At 31.9% G+C, this 18,230-nt stretch overlaps 1 protein-coding gene and 2 pseudogenes across 5 annotated transcripts in view; 2 read left to right on the forward strand and 1 right to left on the reverse strand.

Moving 5' to 3' along the window:
* Nucleotides 1-18,230, reverse strand: part of RNF138 (ring finger protein 138) — a 34,998-nt gene that overhangs the window by 11,772 nt on the left and 4,996 nt on the right. For 4 of the 5 annotated variants that reach the window (XM_023531762.1, XM_023531765.1, XM_011361863.2 and 1 more), the window contains 2 exons: nt 4,603-4,768; nt 3,319-3,434 (listed from right to left, as the gene is read on the reverse strand). The exons of the other annotated variant lie outside the window; for it this stretch is intronic. In XM_023531762.1, the coding sequence (XP_023387530.1) occupies nt 3,319-3,434; nt 4,603-4,768 (282 nt within the window). The remainder of the gene's footprint in view (nt 1-3,318; nt 3,435-4,602; nt 4,769-18,230) is intronic. 5 annotated transcript variants of the gene reach the window in all.
* LOC111741539 lies at nt 6,508-6,623 on the forward strand (annotated as a pseudogene).
* LOC111741640 lies at nt 15,333-15,441 on the forward strand (annotated as a pseudogene).

An 18,230-nucleotide genomic window follows, 5' to 3' on the forward strand; every position in this document is an offset into this window, starting at 1 on the left:
TCAGAAGGGACAATAAATATATGTTGAATTAATGAAATGATCTATGGGCTTATTTTGAAATTATTTTGACAAGTATACATAAATACTACTTTAAGAATTTCCACAGCCATTGAGTCCAGAGTTTAAATCATCCATTTGTATTTGAGAGAATACTGTGAATTGTATTCTAAGATAACACAGGCCCTACTATGAGGTGGCTCCCTGAATATGCATTAAAGTCATGAATCTTCGTAAGATGCCACCAAAACCTGCTCAGCTAACAGCTACAGTATATGAACCTGCTCTTAATCAGCAATATAAAATAAATTTGCTCTCCAGTTACTTGACAAAGAGCAGAAATTTTAAATTTTCCAAAGTAAAGTGTTTATCACAAAGCATAGCTGCTAGAAATGATCTTCATGGAGAATTGCCTGAATGTATACATCTTGTCCATTCTACCACATCTAGATTAAGCCAAAATATCAGAGAAGAGCCCCTAAAAAAAAAAGCTTTAATAAATTGCAATAACCCATGTGATAGGCTACACTGAAGGTCTTTAAAGTACAGTCCTACGTAACAAGAAGAAAGTTAGATTATACTTATTTCCCAGACTCCTTTCCAGCAAAATTGCCTTGACTGACTGCACCCCTAACTGTCCTCTCCAACAGCTTTCTTTCTCCAAGCTCTGGTATGTACTTCCTCCCCTCCCGTTTTTGGTAGACCCAGAGTATATCACTATTCTTTGTGAATTCCTTCTCACATACTGTACTGGATACCCTACTCTTTGAAAATAGTCCCTTTACTAAATTCTCCTCAAACTACCTAATTTGAGCATATTATCTGTTTCCTCCCAAGATCCTCGCTATATTCTAGCTTCATATCTTATATTTCCTACCATTTTTTTAAAAAAAACCTTATTTTCCTCCTTTCACCAATTTCCTTATTAAAAATTCACATATAAACTCAATTTTTCCATTGCAATTATAATTTTGCATAGGATATAAATAAGACTCAAAAGCCCATTCTAAATTAAAAAACATAAGTAAACTAATATAATAAAGTATTAGAGGGTCTAGTTAGAGCATAAAGAACAGTTCTACCATGAGGAAGATATTCTATAGGTTGGGAAAGATTTCACAGAGTAGCTAACAGTTGGTCTAAGTCTTTAAAGAGAGGAAAAAGTCTACCATTTGGCAAAGTGTGGGTTGGGGGAATGGGAAAAGGTAATACTACTGGTAAAAATATAGAGGTGAGGGGATGATGATGATGATGAAGACGACGACGATGACTAAAAACTAACATTTACCAAACAAGGTAGTAGACAATACGCTTTACCTATATTAACCTATTTATTGACTTCCAACCCAATAAGGTGCTAATAGTATCTTCACCACTACCCCCTTTCTTTAAACAGATTAAAAAACTGAAGTACGATTTCTTGCCAAAGTCATACAATTAGTTAAGTGACAGAGCTTGGAACCAAAGCAGTCTGGCTCCAAGCCTTCATTTTTAATCATTAAGCTATGTTGCTTCTCAAGGATGGCAAGGATATAATGCAAATTATTGGCTAAGGCATATGATGCAATGATGGGAAACCAAGAAAGAGAAAGGCTAAAAAGAAAGGCATGTGCCAGACCAGAAAAGGCTTTAGAATAAGAAATTTTGTCATATAAGCCAGCTGTTGGATTTTAGATCATGGAATCCCTTGAGAATCCTGAGATCTTTCTCCAGGAAAATGCACATAAACAAACATTTGGCCATTTAGGTAGTTTAGAGCTCTTACTGACTCATGGAACCCTAGATGAGAAACACGATTATGGGGCCATATGAAGTCACTGACAAGGTATAGGGAGAATGGTAAAAGAATAGGGAGAAAGAAATAAGAATTGTACTTCTAAACTATCACTTTAGCAAAAGTATATAGACAGATTAGAGGAGGACCACCACCTAAATGACTGGTGCCATAGTTCAAGTGAGAGATGATGAGGGCTTGAGCTAGGGAAGTGACAAGAAAGGCACAGATGAGAAGCACTGCTATTAGGAATCGATAGTACCTACGACAAACTGGATCTGAGGAAGAAGGCATGTCTCCTGAGAAGAAAATTCTGTCATTTAACAAGCAGTGATTGCACAAATCATATATACTAGGAACTTGAGTAATTTCAATATACAAGTACAATAATAAAGAAAGCATAAGGGATGAAGGAACCTAAGGGGATTTTTTTTTTTAAATCACAAAATAGATGTGACCAATTTCATCCAATGAAACGAAGTCAAGTAAAATGAGAACATAAAAGGATTTTTGCAGACTAGGCAATCAGAAAATTACTAAAGACCTTTACTAGAACAGTTTCAACTGAGGGGTAGGAAAGATGTCTGACTACAGTATGAGTGGGTTAAATTACCAAAAATTAGCAACATGTGAAACGAAACGCTACTAAAATAAAAATTTAGAGTCTCTGCTAAATACCATCTCCTGTGAGCCCTTCCATAATACTACCTCTACTGCCTTTCCTTACACAATAGTGTGTATGCTTGCTATTGAGTTTTAAAAATTAAACTCTTCATTGTTAGGGATACATGCATGAATGGTATACTATAAAGAACAAGGGAATAACCCCAGAAAGAGGACAGTCGTTACCAATGGCAATATGCGATTCACAAAAAGTGGGCTCACAAAAAGTTCACAAAAAGTGGGCTCACAAAAAGTTTTTTAAGGTCCTAAAAATGTTCTATTTTTTGACCTGGGTTAGTGAGTGACTGGATTATTTATCACTACTTTTTAAATCACACATGTGCATTTCGGCCAGTCTTCTGCATAAAATACATTTTATAAAAATGTCTAATATATAGAAATCTGAGACAATAAGATACAAATAAAGCCAAAACCTAGTTTTTAAAAAATTGAGACTAAAATAGAACTAAAAATTTAATAGTACCAGGTCTCACTTTTACATGATATTTTATTATCAGAGTAAAACTCTCAATCAATTCTGTTTTTTAGATAGCAAAAAAAGAAGATTCTAGTTTGCATATACATTACTGAAAGGGATTTTCTCTAGTTTTTGAACAATTTCAGTTGCAAAAGAAAATAGTCTTCAATTTTTTATTAAAAAAGTGTAGATTTTCCTAAAATGGTTTTTAAATAACATAAGCATATCATGAAGTTATCTCCCAGATGCATTTTAGATGTAGCAACTTTTGCATATACAAATGATATGGTTCTCAAATCATTTTACGTTAAAAACACACAAACAAAAAACATCTTATCATATAGTTCCCCAAACGATTTCCTTTCTAACTCTAAAAATTCTCTTTTTAAGAATAAATATTGCTTACCTGTTCCCTACTGAATCTTGAGAGATCTGAAAGTTTGGAATGACTGCAGAAACACCATATTCATCTTGATACTTCTTACAAGATTTGTAATGATGTCTCATGCGATAGAATTTAATCTGTAAATTATTGATTAAAATGTAATGTGACTATAAAATAGAAATCATAAGATTTGAGATAAAAATAGATAACTAAATAATCCATTTAAACAAGAGGTTTTTTTAAAAAAATAAGATTCTTAAGTGGAGCTAAAAATTGGTAATAAATTTTTGTCCATTAGACACAGATAAAATGGAGAAGAGTCCATCTGTCTGTAAACTCACTGAAAAAAAAAATTAAATAATTTTACATTTAAAAAATATTACTAATAATAGACAAGAAATAAAAGGACTATGAGGAGGTTGCCTCATGGTATTGGGCATTTCTTTATTCTTTAACTACTGCAACTTGGCAGAGTTAGAATGTACTTTAAAAATTAAGTTCCAAGGTTGACACTTGGAACATTTTTCAGTTTCTCAGAGTAGAGCCAAAATCTTTCAAGTGTATTTTCCAGCTTCACTTCATTGCTCTGTCAGTTAACACCTCCCTCAAAGAGATGGAAAAACAGATGTGACTTGTCTGAATGCATGAAATAGCAACTGTTTTACTCACTGACTTTATTAGCTGATTGAAAAAGTGCCTGCAATAAATCTATAAACACCCCTCACCATTTCCCTCTCTCTACAAATGATAGAACAGTAAAATCCATATTGGAGAACTAATGCCAGTCATTTGCCAATACCTGATTTTCCCACTTGTTCCTTAAAACTTAAACAAAGTCTTCTGCCAAATATTTTGTGATTTCTTAAACACATAAATACACAAGTAAAGTGGGCAGCTAGAGAGTTCCTTGACTACATAAATCCATTTGGCCCATTTCTATGTGCGAAATTCTAATACTACCATCAGAAAAATTACTTAAAAGTTGAATTTGTACCAGAATGGGTTTAAATGAGTTAAATGACAGTTTGCTTATTTAATTTAGTAAATAATAAATGAGAGATTAGAGGAAAAACCATGCTAAAAATTATGGTGAATTCAGAGACTGTATCTTTCAGTCTCCTCTGTTTTCAATTAAGTTTAAAGTCTAGTAAAATCTATAGTCACAGCTTTTTTGTCATTTTCTACCCAATTTCCACTCTAAATAACTTCTTTTTCTTTAAAACATCACCCACCAAGAAAATTCAGACAAGAATTTCAGAGTAGAAACTTGACTTTCGAAGAAGAGCCATGTCACATTTACTCTACCTGTTTTGCACAGCATCTGCAGCTACCAGAAAACTTCCTCATGATATTTTCAAGGTCTAAGGCGCGTTCAGGACATGCTCTCTCTCTTCTAGTCACATTTCCACGACAGAGAGGACAATGTATTCCACTTTCTCTCATTGCAGTCAGGAAACATTTTCTACAGAAACTAAATCAAACATTTTTGACATGTTAACTATAGAAAAAAAAGTAATCTTTCCATTAAATATAAACAAGTGGCTATGAATATGTATTCATGCTAAACGAATTAGGCTATTCACGTGTACGTAAATCTCGGAATTTTAAAAACTGGACTAGATGACAATATTAAAAAAACTACACTCGAGTCTGATTTATTATTTTTAGCATAATATATGGAAAGTAAATATTAATATTGTATAACATTATCAGTCAGAAGCAGTGTGGTACAAAAGAGTGGATTTCATCCTCTGTCATTTTAGCAGCTGTGTGCTCTCAGTAAACACTTAACAGCACACTGAATCTCCATTTTCTCCCCTTACAAAATGAAAAAATGGACCATATTAGCTTTTGTTTCAAACTGATGTACTTCAAGATGTTATTCCACAGGATACGAATAGGTCTACTACAGAACAGCACACAAATTGATTTGGCAAATTCTAGGATAAACAAAGTTAAGGTTTCTCTGCTAAGGAAAACAAGTGTTGCCCAACCTTATTTATTTGGTCAGGAAATATAAAAATTTCCCACAACAATGTGCAAGAGAACATAATTTGAGAAATATTTAAGAACTGTTCCAGCTCTAAACATCTATAACCAACATTCTTATTGAAACCAAATTACTAAAACTTTAATTTCTTCTCCTCTAACCCAATCACTGAAATATTTCTCTCCGTCCCCCCAACCCAAACAAATACCAAACTTGATCATTTTTCTCTTAGAAAAACCAGATAAATTATTGCCATCTATATCTGGGATCTTACAGTAAGTATGCATTTAATCCAATCCCCTACAAAAAGAAATATACCAATCTTCCTCAACTATAACTAAAGTTGAGAGGTAGTAGTCTAATAACATCACAGAATCTGAGCTTCCTAACTATGCAGCATTGAACGAATTGCTTTTCTCCTCTAAAATCAATTTCCTCACCCACAAAATAATAAAAGTATCTACATTTGATAGGGTTGTACAGAAGATTAAAATAGTATGCCTTAAAATGCTTGTCCCAGTCAGTATTTTTGACAGTCAGGAAAGTCCTCAAAAAATAACAGTTAATATCACTTAAGTACCCTTAGAAGTGATTACCAATTAAGACCATATATTAAAACATTAAAAATACTCACCAAAACCAAGAGTCAAAAAAAAAAAAAACCCCAAATAATATCGATAACATTTTTCAGTGCCAAAATAAACTAGTTTTAAAAACAATAACCAGTGTTAAAGGAAACATAAGGAAATGAATGCTCCACATATCTGGAGAGCAATCTGTCAATCTTTAAAGAGAGGGTATGCAAAAGTCTGAGTGTCATTTTAAGCTTTAATAACTTCTAAAATATAAATACTACAAAGTTACAAAAACCATCAATTTTAAGTTTGTTCAAATTAAAAATGGAAAGGTTGTGTTTTGTAAATTTTTAATAAATTTTTTATTTAAATTGTTTTTGTTAGTGTTTGCATTCTTTAATCAGAGGGACTATAAAAGCAAAAAAGGAGGAATCAGACCAAAAACAAACAAGACCATAATAAGGTCTGAGCTGAGGTAGGGGTAGTAGGCAAAGACATAGGATCTTTTAAGGACACAGTTCTCAGTGTTTGTGACTGTGTATGAAGGGAGCTTCCTATGTTAAAAAATAAAGGACGTGGTTCTATAGTGTAGCGGTTAGCATGTCTGCTTTACACACAGAAGGTCCTGTGGAGCCATGGTCCATGGTCTACAGCCATGCCACCCTGAACAAGCCTGATGCCTGATCTCAGAAGGTAAGCAGGGTCGGGCCTGGTTAGTACTTGGATGGGAGACCACTTAGAAAGACCAAGTGCTGTAGGCATACATAATAAATAATTAAACAAAAAAAGAAAGACCATTCTCTTAAAAATTAAATAAAATAAAATCAACAGAACTTTTTGACAATTACTTATGGGAAAATGAAAAGACAAGCATTTCTAACTTAGAAGACCGATTAAAAGGCGACTGTATTAACCACGTTAAGAAATATTGGAAGGAGTTGTACTGACAGAAGGTAAGAGCAAGCTCAATGTACCTATAAAAATCTCAATGTGTGATATCCGGTAAGCAACTGGAAATATGGTCCCAGAAATTATAAAGAAAAATATGGAGAGCAGATAAGGTGACTGAAAAGCACTAAAGAAATAATCTAGACAAATATAAACTTTTAAAGGAATGTTCAGAGAAGGAAGAGTCAGAAAAAGAGAAGAAATAAGACTATGTAATGTTATAGAAGCCAAATCCAACATGCTATCAAAGAGAAATAATAGAGATGAAGGTAAAACTACCACCAAACTATGAATTTTAAGGTGAATCTTCTTCTTTAAATAGAAATTTAAACTGTCAACAAAGTTCATGCCAGCGAAATTCATTAAAGGGATAATAATGCATAAAAATGATGGAGCCTGAGTGAAAGAAATGAAGTAGAATACTACTAGCAAGAAAATTAGTCAAAATGCTGCCTAATTTAAGTATAGATAAAATATAGATTAAAAGATTTTAAACAACTAAGACGTACAAACAAAAGCTGTATGAAGAGAATATAAAATAAAGCAAAATTTCAAAGCCCACTTATTTAACAACTAAAGTAGTAACAGTGTGATCATACTATATACCACCAGAATGACTAAAATGAAAAAAGTACTAATACTAAGTGTTGGGGAAGATATGAACCAACCTAAACTATATTCGATGGTACAGGAGTGTAAACTGATACAACCATCTGGAAAATTAATACAACCATGTGGAAAACTGTTTGGCAGTATCTACTCTAGCACAGTAATTCCACTCTGAAATATATACCCAACAGAATTGCATATATGATCAGAAGGAATTTCCTAGGAAGTTCACAGCCGCACTACCTGTAACAGCCCAAATCTGAAAACTACACAAATGTCCATCAACGAAAAAATAAAATTGTGGCATGTTATCAAAATGAAACTAAAGTACACTGTAATGAGAACAAATATGGATGTTCATAATGTTGGCTAAAGAAGCCAGAAGCCAGATGCAAAAGAATACAAACTGCTTGTTTGTATTTTGGAAACTACAGGTAAAACTATATGGTTAAAATCGGGACAGTGGTATCCTGGAAGAGCTGGGATATGGGCCTTGGAGAAGGGAGAAAAAGGAGTTTCCAGAGTGCTGATAATGTTCTGTTGCTTGATGTAGATGCTGAATACACGGGTGTGTTTAGTTTGGGAAAAATTCATTGAGATGGCCATTTATGATGGAGCACTTTTCTGTTATCTATATTATACTTACACACAAAAAAATGTTTAATTAGAATAAAAGCAAGGGTAATTATGTTAAAACTGTTATAAATAGTAGCCAAATTAATTATCACTTAACTAAGCTTAAAATAAAAACAAATTGCTAGAATCTAAAGCTAAAAAAATTGTCTACAGAATATAATGATTTTAAAAAGACCAATACCCCGGGGAGGAGAGGAATCAAAAAAACAGATGACTTACTAAAGAAAGAGAAATCAGATCAGCATCGAAATCATCAGCAATAAGCAGCAGATGGCAAAATAATAGAATGTGTTCAAAGTACTGCAGAAAAATGATTTACAACCTATAATGTCATCTTCTGGATACGAAATCATTTGCTTTATGTATTTTAGGCATTTCTGATACAATGCAATCAATATATGTAATACTGAAAACCTGCATTCTGCAAAACTGCACACTAAAACATACAGGGCTGTAGGAAAAAATGGCTGGGGTAGACCTGTGCAACCCTATCACCAGAGCACTAACAAGAACCCAAACAATCCTAATGACACATTTAAAAGACATTTAAGCTCCTAATAAATACTTGACCCTAAAATTATAGAAAGGGGTCAGAGGGTTATAAGGAATGGTTGCAGCTGGTAAATTTTGGAAATAATGTAAAATGCAGAAAAGAAAAACCATGCAATAGCTATTCCAAGAGAAACAAAGCTCATGGCCAAAGTGAACCAAGAAGGATGCAGGCTGAGCATTTTGTGTAATAGTCTATAATTCTGTGGCTTGTTAATCAGCTGCGTTTTAGTGTACTTTGCTTCAGCTGCCATTTGCTGATGGCCTAAAACAACAATGTGCAAGAGGAAAAATCACATATAAACCAATCTGTTCTGATATAATCTGTTACAGAACAAGAGTATCATTGTTCAGTCTATCACTTGTATTTAACATTGTGATCTTTTGATATGGAAATTTAAAAAATTTTAATGTAATCTAAATTCATCACCTTTTCCTAAATTTCAATTTGTGCTTTCATAGTCTTAAGCCTTCCCCTTCTCAAATTCAGAAATAGTCCTCTGCATTTCCATCTAAAAAGTTTAAGTTTTGCTCATCATATTTAAGTTTTTAATCCACCTGGAAAATATTTTTATGTATAGAATTCAGTAGATATTCCATATGCAAAAGCCATTACTCAAACACTATTCTACTGAACAAGTCATCTTTTCCCACATTGATTTGTGATGTCATATCTATTAAAGATAAAAGTTCTAATATATGTGTGGGACTATTTCTGGTGCCTCTAATATGTTCTACTCATCATTTATGAGTTGCTAAATCAATACCATACCATTTTAATTACTATAGCTTCACAATATGTCATATTTGGTAGGGCTGATTCTATCCCTACGTTCTACTTTTTCTAAATTTTCTTAATTATTCATGGTCATTAACTCATCGTTAGAATCTTTTAATCAGTTTTTTAAGTTCTACAAAAAAATCATGCTGAGTTTTATTGCAATTGCATTAGCATTTTTAGAATTATCTGGGGGAAGAACTGGCATCTTAATTTTATTGAATCTTTCTATCCATAAATGTTATGTTTCTTCACTTATTCATATCACATGCTTTATAATAAAGTTTTAAAATTTTCCCTATAGAAGACTTGTACATTTTTATTAGACTTATTCTAATAAATACTTTAAATTTTCTAAATATTTATACATTATTATTTTATTGCTATTAGTTTTCCTGTTAAATTTTATCTGATTATTGTCAGTAAAAAAGTTATTGATTTTTGTCTGTCGTTCTTTTATCTAGAACCTCTCCGTACTCTCCTATTACTTCTCAGTTTGTGAGTTCTCTTAGGGTTTTGTATGCAGTTTTATCATCTACAAATTATGATAATTTTATTTCTTCCTTTTCCATCTTTGCATATCTTCTTTTCTTATTGAATTGCCTAAAACCTGAAATACAATATTAAATGGTAAGGATAATACAAATATCCTTGTCTAATTTCTGACCAGAAAAGTACCGAGGGTTTACTATTCAGTATATTTGCTATAGATTTTAGGGAAGCTACTCTTCATTAGGATAAAGAAAGTTCCATCCTATTCCTATTTGCTATGACATTTTATAATAAAAGGCTGAATTCCATCTAATGCTTTCGGCATCCATTTCAATGATCACATGCTTTTCCTCCTTTAATCTGTTAATGCGATCTAGTGGTTGAACATCAAGATTCTCCTTCTATTTTGAGAGATGTCTCCATTATGTAATCTGCAGTGAAAATCAGTTTCTTTTAGATGTGAATTTAAATATCCCATGATAATTGAGGGTCTGCCAATTCCTCCCTACAATTATGTCAGTTTGCATCTATATAAAGTTATGTTGGTAGGTGCATAACAGTTCATCATGTTCCTTTTTTATCCACATGAAATGTCTCCCACTCTTATAATGGTACCTCAATTTTGTCTGATATCAATATTGCTAAATAGCTTTCTTTTGGGTGACAAAGCAATATAAGGACTCAGAGTAAGGTCAGCACTTTCAGATACTTTCTGAAAGACCCAGTTCTGCTATACCACAATACATGCATTCCTTAAAATTCACTGCAAAATGCAAAATCATCCAATAAAAGCAATAGGGCTTATGGGAAAAACAGGGTTGGGGCACACCCAAAACAACACTGCTGTATATTGGTTATAGATGCATATATGTTTAAAGTTTAAATTTAGCCTAAAAAAACACACATTACTCATTATAATAACTGTTAAGAAAAGATTTTATCTTTACTTATAATGTTTTATATTCCCTGGGGTAGATAGATATTGGAAGCAAATACAAAAAAAAAAATCAATGGTTTTCAATATGCATAGTATATTACATTTGTGTAAAAAAAGGGAGAGGAAAGAATGTATGTTACACTATCTGCTTATATAAGCAAAAATGAGTCTGAAAAGACACCAAAAAAATCAACAGGGATATATACCAGAGAAATGTGAGGCAGAGGAGGATGCAGGGAGTGACAACAGGAATAAGAAAACTTTTTGTTTTATACCTGTTTGATTTTTGAATGATGTGAATGTATCATACACTTTTTAAATGTTTTAATTAAAATATTAAAGATGTTAATAGTAAACTCTAGGTGATAGAAACATGGATGTCAATTTCTTAACTCTTCGTGCTTTTCTCTATTAAATTTCTCAAAAGAAAAAGTAATCTATAGGAAGAAGGAAGGAACAAATATAAAATTAAGGAGATGTAAGGACATGTAAAGATAAATTAGGAGTTTCTTGAGTGAAAAAAGATATCATGTGATGTGTATTGTTTGATCCCAATTGTACTTTTAAAAGTATGTATATGTTTATAAATGCATGAAGAGAGTTGGAAGAAAATATGCCAACCTCTTAACAAGGGTTATATCTCTGGCAATGAGAAGAGGAATCAAGGGGGACATATCCTTTTTCTATGGTGTTAACTTTTTGTTTACATTAAAATGTATTGCCTTTACAACATAAAACATTACATTTTAAAGTTAAGAGTGTAATTATTTAAAAATAACTTACACAGTGCATAGACTAGTTAGGAAATCATAATACGAGACCTTAATTATAATATTTAATAACAAAATCTAAATCATAGTATTTAATAATGAAATCTAAAAAGTATTATTCCAATAAATCCCCAAGAAACATGTAATTGTCTTTAAACAATAAAGACAATTAGGTTATGAATTATGTTTATTATGAAACATGTAATTGTCTTTATTGTTTAAAGACAATTACATGTTTCATAATAAACATAATTCATAACAAACATAATTCGCTACAAAGCTAGTTTTCAAAATTCCAAATACAGTGTACAGTTTCTAAAATACATCCAATTATATAGAATGTTATCCAAATAGTTCTATTTAAAAGCATATGAGATACATATGCTTTTAATTTAAAAAATTCACAGCCAGAAAAAATTTATAGATTCATAAATTTTACTTATAAGCATATACACAAAAGTCCTAAATCGGGCATAATGGTAATATAACAGAAGGATGTAAAATAGTTGCTTTAAAAAAAATCTTAAATCAAATCTTAGCAAACCAAGTACAATTGTCCTTTAATTTTCCTATGTGTAATTTCACTTTATCCAGAACATGCAGCCAATATATTTCAAAATAAACTATACGTAAAATTTACAAATTTTTTAATATTGATATTGCAATCATCTTAAAGCGTACCACTAGAAAATTTCAAAGCTCAATATCTATCTTGTCTAAAACATTTTAAAAATATAATCAAAAGAAATAATATGATACTCTATATTATAGGATATGGTTAATTTACATTAATGTTAATTATCCTTAGCTAAACTATAAATTAATCTTTTTAAAAGCTTTTAAACATTTTCCTAGAAGCAGTTTTTATTTAATAGAAAATTACTATTTATTGACTGTGTTCCTTGAGAGACACGCCTTTTTTCTTGGTGCCTGGCTTATTAGTCAAATTTTGAATGAAAAAAAAAATGCTGAATGAATTTTTACTGAAAAATACAAACAAATGCAACAATTTCTATTTAGTGCTTACTTTCAAAAATATTGGCGTCAAGTCTAAAAAAAATTTTAAGGCATAAAATATAGAAAAGAAAAAAAATCACTTTGGATGACAAAACTGTTTTGTTAAAATATCCTAAATTAAACCAAAAACTTACATGTAATAAATTGAATAAACTGTATCATAAAAATGCTCCAAATATTAAATATATTACTATAGATTACTGATAGTAACAAAAACAATGAAATTCATATAAGAAACTAAAAAAAGTAATCGGGTTTAAATTAACTTAGGACTTTATGTTTATTCGAAATGTAAAGACAGAAAGGAAGAAAACAAAGATTTCTATTTGAAATAAAGTAATAAATACAAAAAGGGCTTTATTAGATACTTGAACTGGCAGGAATAGATCTTAAAAAGCAAAACTAATTAACAAAGATGTAAAAGCAATTTAATGGAGAAAAGACAGACTTTTCAATAAATGATGCTAGAGCAAATGAACATCCATAGGCAAAAAAATGAACAGACATAAGTCTGCCATTTTATTAATTTATTAAATTAACTCAAAATGGATAATAGACTGTAGTAAACTAAGTAATAGCCATCCAAAGACAGATTTACTTCCTAATCCCCAAGACAAATGGCTATTACCTTATATCATAATACATCAATTAAAGTTAGGGATTTGGAGATGAGGGAATTACCTGGAATTACCCAGGTTGGTCCTAAATGCCATCACAAGTGTCTTTATAGGAGAAGCAAATTGAGATTTGACACAGACACAAAGACGACCATGTTAAAAATGGATGCAGAGACTGAAGTGGTGTGTGGTCCCCAGGGCCTCAGAAGGCTCTGCAAACACCTTGAATTTGACCCACTGAAACTGACTTCAGATTTCTGGCCTCCAAAGCTGGGAGAAAATAAATTTCTGTTATTTTAAGCCACCAAGTTTGTGTAATATGTTACAGCAGCCTTAGAAAACTAATACACAGAATTGAGTGTAAAACATAAAACTTTTAGGGGGAAAAAAAAAGAGAAAATATTCACAATACAGAGCTACACAGAGTTGAAAGCACATCCCATTTTTTTTTAGGGGAAAAAAAGAGAAAATATTCACAATACAGAGCTACACAGAGTTGAAAGCACATTCCATTAAACTTCATAAAAATTAAAAAATTTTGCTCTGCAAAAGACTGTTAAAACAGACTGGAAGAAAATATGTATAAATCATATTATTTACCAAAGGACCGGTATCTAGAATACATAAAGTCTCAAAGCTCAACAGTAAAAAAGCAAACAATCCAATTAATATAGGCAAAAGACATGAAAAGACATGATTCTACCTAAGAAGATATATAGATAGTAAATAAGCACACAAAAAGATGTTCAATATCCTTAGCCATTAGGGAAACACAAATTAAAATCATGAGATGTCACTATATACCTACTGAAATGGTTAAAATTTTTAAACAATCGTGAGAAATGCTAGTGAGGGTGCAAAGAAACTGGATCACTTATACACTGGCTGGTGTGACTGTAAAATGATACAAACACTGGAAAACAGTTTGGCATTATCTTAAAAAACAAACCATAAAATTACCACATGATGCAATAACTGCATTCTTAGGCATTTATCCCAGAGGAAAAGAGGCCAAAAAACCTATACATAAGTGTTGGTAGCAGCTGTATTTGTAATAGTCAAAAACTGGCTATTACAATTGTCCATCAGTGAGTGAATGGTTAACCAAAATGTGAGCACATCCACACCAAATGGTGTATGCATACCATGTACGGTTGTGTACTCTTCAATGAAAGGAACTAACAAATGATACAACAAACCACCTAAATCTGCAGAAAATTACACTGAGGGAAAAAAGAAATCCCCAAAAGTTACATAATATTGTTTAATTCCATCTATATAACATTACATAACATTCCTTTTTTTTTTGGTAACACCTCTATTGAGATATACTTCACATACCATACAATTCACTCATTAAGTGTACAGTTACATGGTTTTTACTATATTTACAGAGTTGTGAAATATATAAGATTCCTGAAATGACAAAATTTAGAAATAGAGAACATTAGTGTTTGCCAAGGGTTAAGAGGGCTGGAATGGGATCAAGAGGAAAATGGGTGTGGCTATAAAAAGGCTATGTGAGAAATTTCTACAGTGATGGAAATGTTCTATGCCTTTACTTTGTATCCTCATTATATTTATGTTATCACTGGGGGAAACTGGGTCAGAGTACACAAGATCTCAGTATTACTTCTAACAACTAAATTTAAATCTACAATGATCTCAAAATAAAAAGGTTAAAGTTTAACTTAAAAGAGCAAAAGTGACAAACCTACCCTACCAGATTTTTAAAAATTATGTTTGTATATTATAATGCATAGTCACTTGATAAATATATATTAAGTACTTACTACATAACAGATAGATACTAGGTATAAAATAAGGAACAAAACTGACAGAAATCCCTACCCTCATGGGACTTAACAGCATTGTGTGCATCCATGCAGTCACTCATGGTAGGTATGCGTGCATATACTATATTCTCAAAAAACATTTAATGAATCACATTAGTGTGCTAAAACAGCAAAATTAATTAATAAAAGTGACGAATCCCCAGAGTTAAATTATTTCTAGAATTCAAAAACACTATACAGATTTTTAAAACAATGCAAAATGCCCTCTAGGAAATATTGAAGTAAATGGAATTAAAAATGGCAAATTAATATTCAAAGACAGTCTACGGCCATGCCACCCTGAACGTGCCCGATTTCGGAAGCTAAGCAGGGTTGGGCCTGGTTAGCACTTGGATGGGAGACCACCTAGAAATACCAGGTGCTGAAGGCATTAAAAAAAAATTTTTTTCTTTTAATTAAAAAAAAAAAAAGGATTCAAAGACAAACATCATATATCTCAGTAAATTTCAGGTAGGTCCAAAAAATGGACTATTTTTAAGATACAACAAATAGAAAAAAAATGAAGGGTTATAAAATTAATGAGAATCAAATGTCTCAAGTCTGAACATATAAAATATAATATACAAAAGGAACATAACAGAATAGGAAAATGTAAGATAAGTTTAAGTAATAAGTTATAATAGATTATCATTAAACATACCCATAAAAATGATCACAAATATACCTAGAGCACATTCTGTGAATAGTAAAATTATAAATTAGCATATAAAAATTTAATATGGAAAAATACACACAGCCTTGCTAGCAACTAAAGGAATATTAAATTTTAAAGTGACTTCTAGACACCATTAGGAACTATATTAAACTACCAAAAAAACTGTTTAAAAAATTGGCAAAGATGACGGCATACAGATACACTTTTATAGTACTAACGGCATTTTGTAAGTTAGCCCAATTTTGTGGAAAGCAACATTCATGTGTGAGGCAGAGATGCAGAAACTTTATCTTGAATTCTTAAAAATAAAGGAATATTTTAAAAGTTCCTTTATTTTACAGATGAGGAAACTAAGGCTTAAAAAATACAAAGTTAAAAAACCTCAAGAGACTGAAGAATAAAAGATGCATCTTCATTAAAATACGAGGCCCTGCATGTTCCCTCTACCTCAGGGTTTTTTGCTCAGAATGTCCCCTTCCCCATCCCCGCATAGAAATATTTATACACAAAAACAGCCCTCTACAAATTAATAACTACACATCACTTAAATCTCAGCAACAATATCACTCCCCAAAAAAGGCTCTTTGGCTACCTACCTGTTCTACCCACAAACTCATCAACCCACTCTAGATCTAGTCCCCTCTCTATGACCATATCAGTTTGTAATTACATGGTTATCTGGATATCTGAATTAAAATGTCTCAACAACACTAGCTCCAAGAAAGCAGGGATATCTATTTCTTTACCAGTGTATGCCCAGCACTGTAAAAAAAGCTGGGCATCTAAGACACATTCGTTAATATTTGTTAAAGCAACGAATGCCAATTTACTTTAATCTAATCCAAAAACTATTAAATCTCTTAACCCAAGATACAATCTGCAGTCCTCAAATCAAAATCATGATCACCCGCCATGTACAAAACACTTCACTAAATTACTAGATTCAAATATTTACTATTATTTGCCTTTAACATGATGAATTTTTCACCAAAATAAAACATTTACATACTTTAAAAAAACTTCAATAAAGCTGTAATAATCCTTGTTTAACACAGCTGACAAATTCTCTTGTATTTTATCCTTTGACTCAGCAATTCTGACTTGTGAGAATTAATCTTACAGGAAAAACTCTCACATGTGAAATGGTATTTATATAAGTTTAATCACTGAGGCATGACTCACAACAGCAAAAAATTAGAAACCACCTAAATATTCATCAATAATGATACATCAAACAATGGAATACTAGAACACTAAATATGTTCCATGAGGTCACGGATTTCTATCTGGTTTGCTGAATGCTCCAGCCCTAGTATTTAGATAGTACTGGCACATAATGATTAGCAGACATTTGGTCCTGTGCAAAACATCCATGGAGACGTTTGGTTCACACCAAAAGGTCCTTGAAATTTGGTCCTATCAAAAACGTCCAAGAGCATATTTGGTTCACGCTAAATGATCCCTGATATTTAGTCCTGCCAAAAAAAGGTCCATAGGTTCAAACAGCCCGTTAATGTTTATTTATACTTTTGGTTTATAGGATTAATATGTAAAAAAATGCCATCATTATTGGTTCAATAATTGTGACTGTATTGCCAATAATAAGCCTTCTTACCTCTATAGCCTAGCTGGTATTGGTGTGCATGGGGTTAGGTAGATGGGCTGGCATGGACATTTCTAAGGATGTTTTGGACAAGACCAAATAAATGTCCTGCAAGGTATATAATGGACAGGCAATGCTGGCTGAATAAATGAATGAAAACGCTGAAACTAAAAAATAAGAAGGCCCTTTATGTACGGATATAAAATGATCTCTAAGACAGTAAAATGAAAATAACAAGGTGCAAAAGAATGAATACAGCATGAAAAACAAGAAAATAATATTTATAATCTCGTTTATGTACATATCTCTGGAAAGCTATATAAGGTCATAGTGACTGAGGGAGTCATATTATTCTCTTTATACCTTTAAAATTCTGAATTACAATATTCTCCATTCACAATAATTCCTTTGGTAATAAATATTGGGACCAAAAAAGATGAAATAGATTCCTATTTACAATAATCATCTAGCTTTTTATGTATATAATATGCTTTGCTCACCACCCATTAGTCACTTAGTAGTCATCTCAGTGACCATACTGACTATCCAAGTATCACAGTGCTTGTGTTCAAGCAATGCTTATTTTACTTCCTAATAAACCCAAAGCCATTCATGTACCTTTATTATAGTATACTGTTATAATTCTATTTTATTATTAATTATTGTTGTTAATCTCTTACCGTGCCTAATTTATAGATTAAACTTTATCCTAGACATGTATATATAGCAAAAAACATATGCATATATAGGGTTCGGTACTATCTGTGATTATAAGCATCCATTAGGGGTCTTGAAACACATCCCTCGCTGATAAAGGGGACTACTATACCGAGACTGCCAGACACCCTAAGGTACCATTAACCAAAGTAGAAATCGGAAAAGGCCATATGAGTCACTTCGA

Source organism: Pteropus vampyrus, unplaced genomic scaffold (genome assembly GCF_000151845.1).
Source record: "Pteropus vampyrus isolate Shadow unplaced genomic scaffold, Pvam_2.0 Scaffold3, whole genome shotgun sequence".
Classification (NCBI taxonomy): domain Eukaryota; kingdom Metazoa; phylum Chordata; class Mammalia; order Chiroptera; family Pteropodidae; genus Pteropus; species Pteropus vampyrus.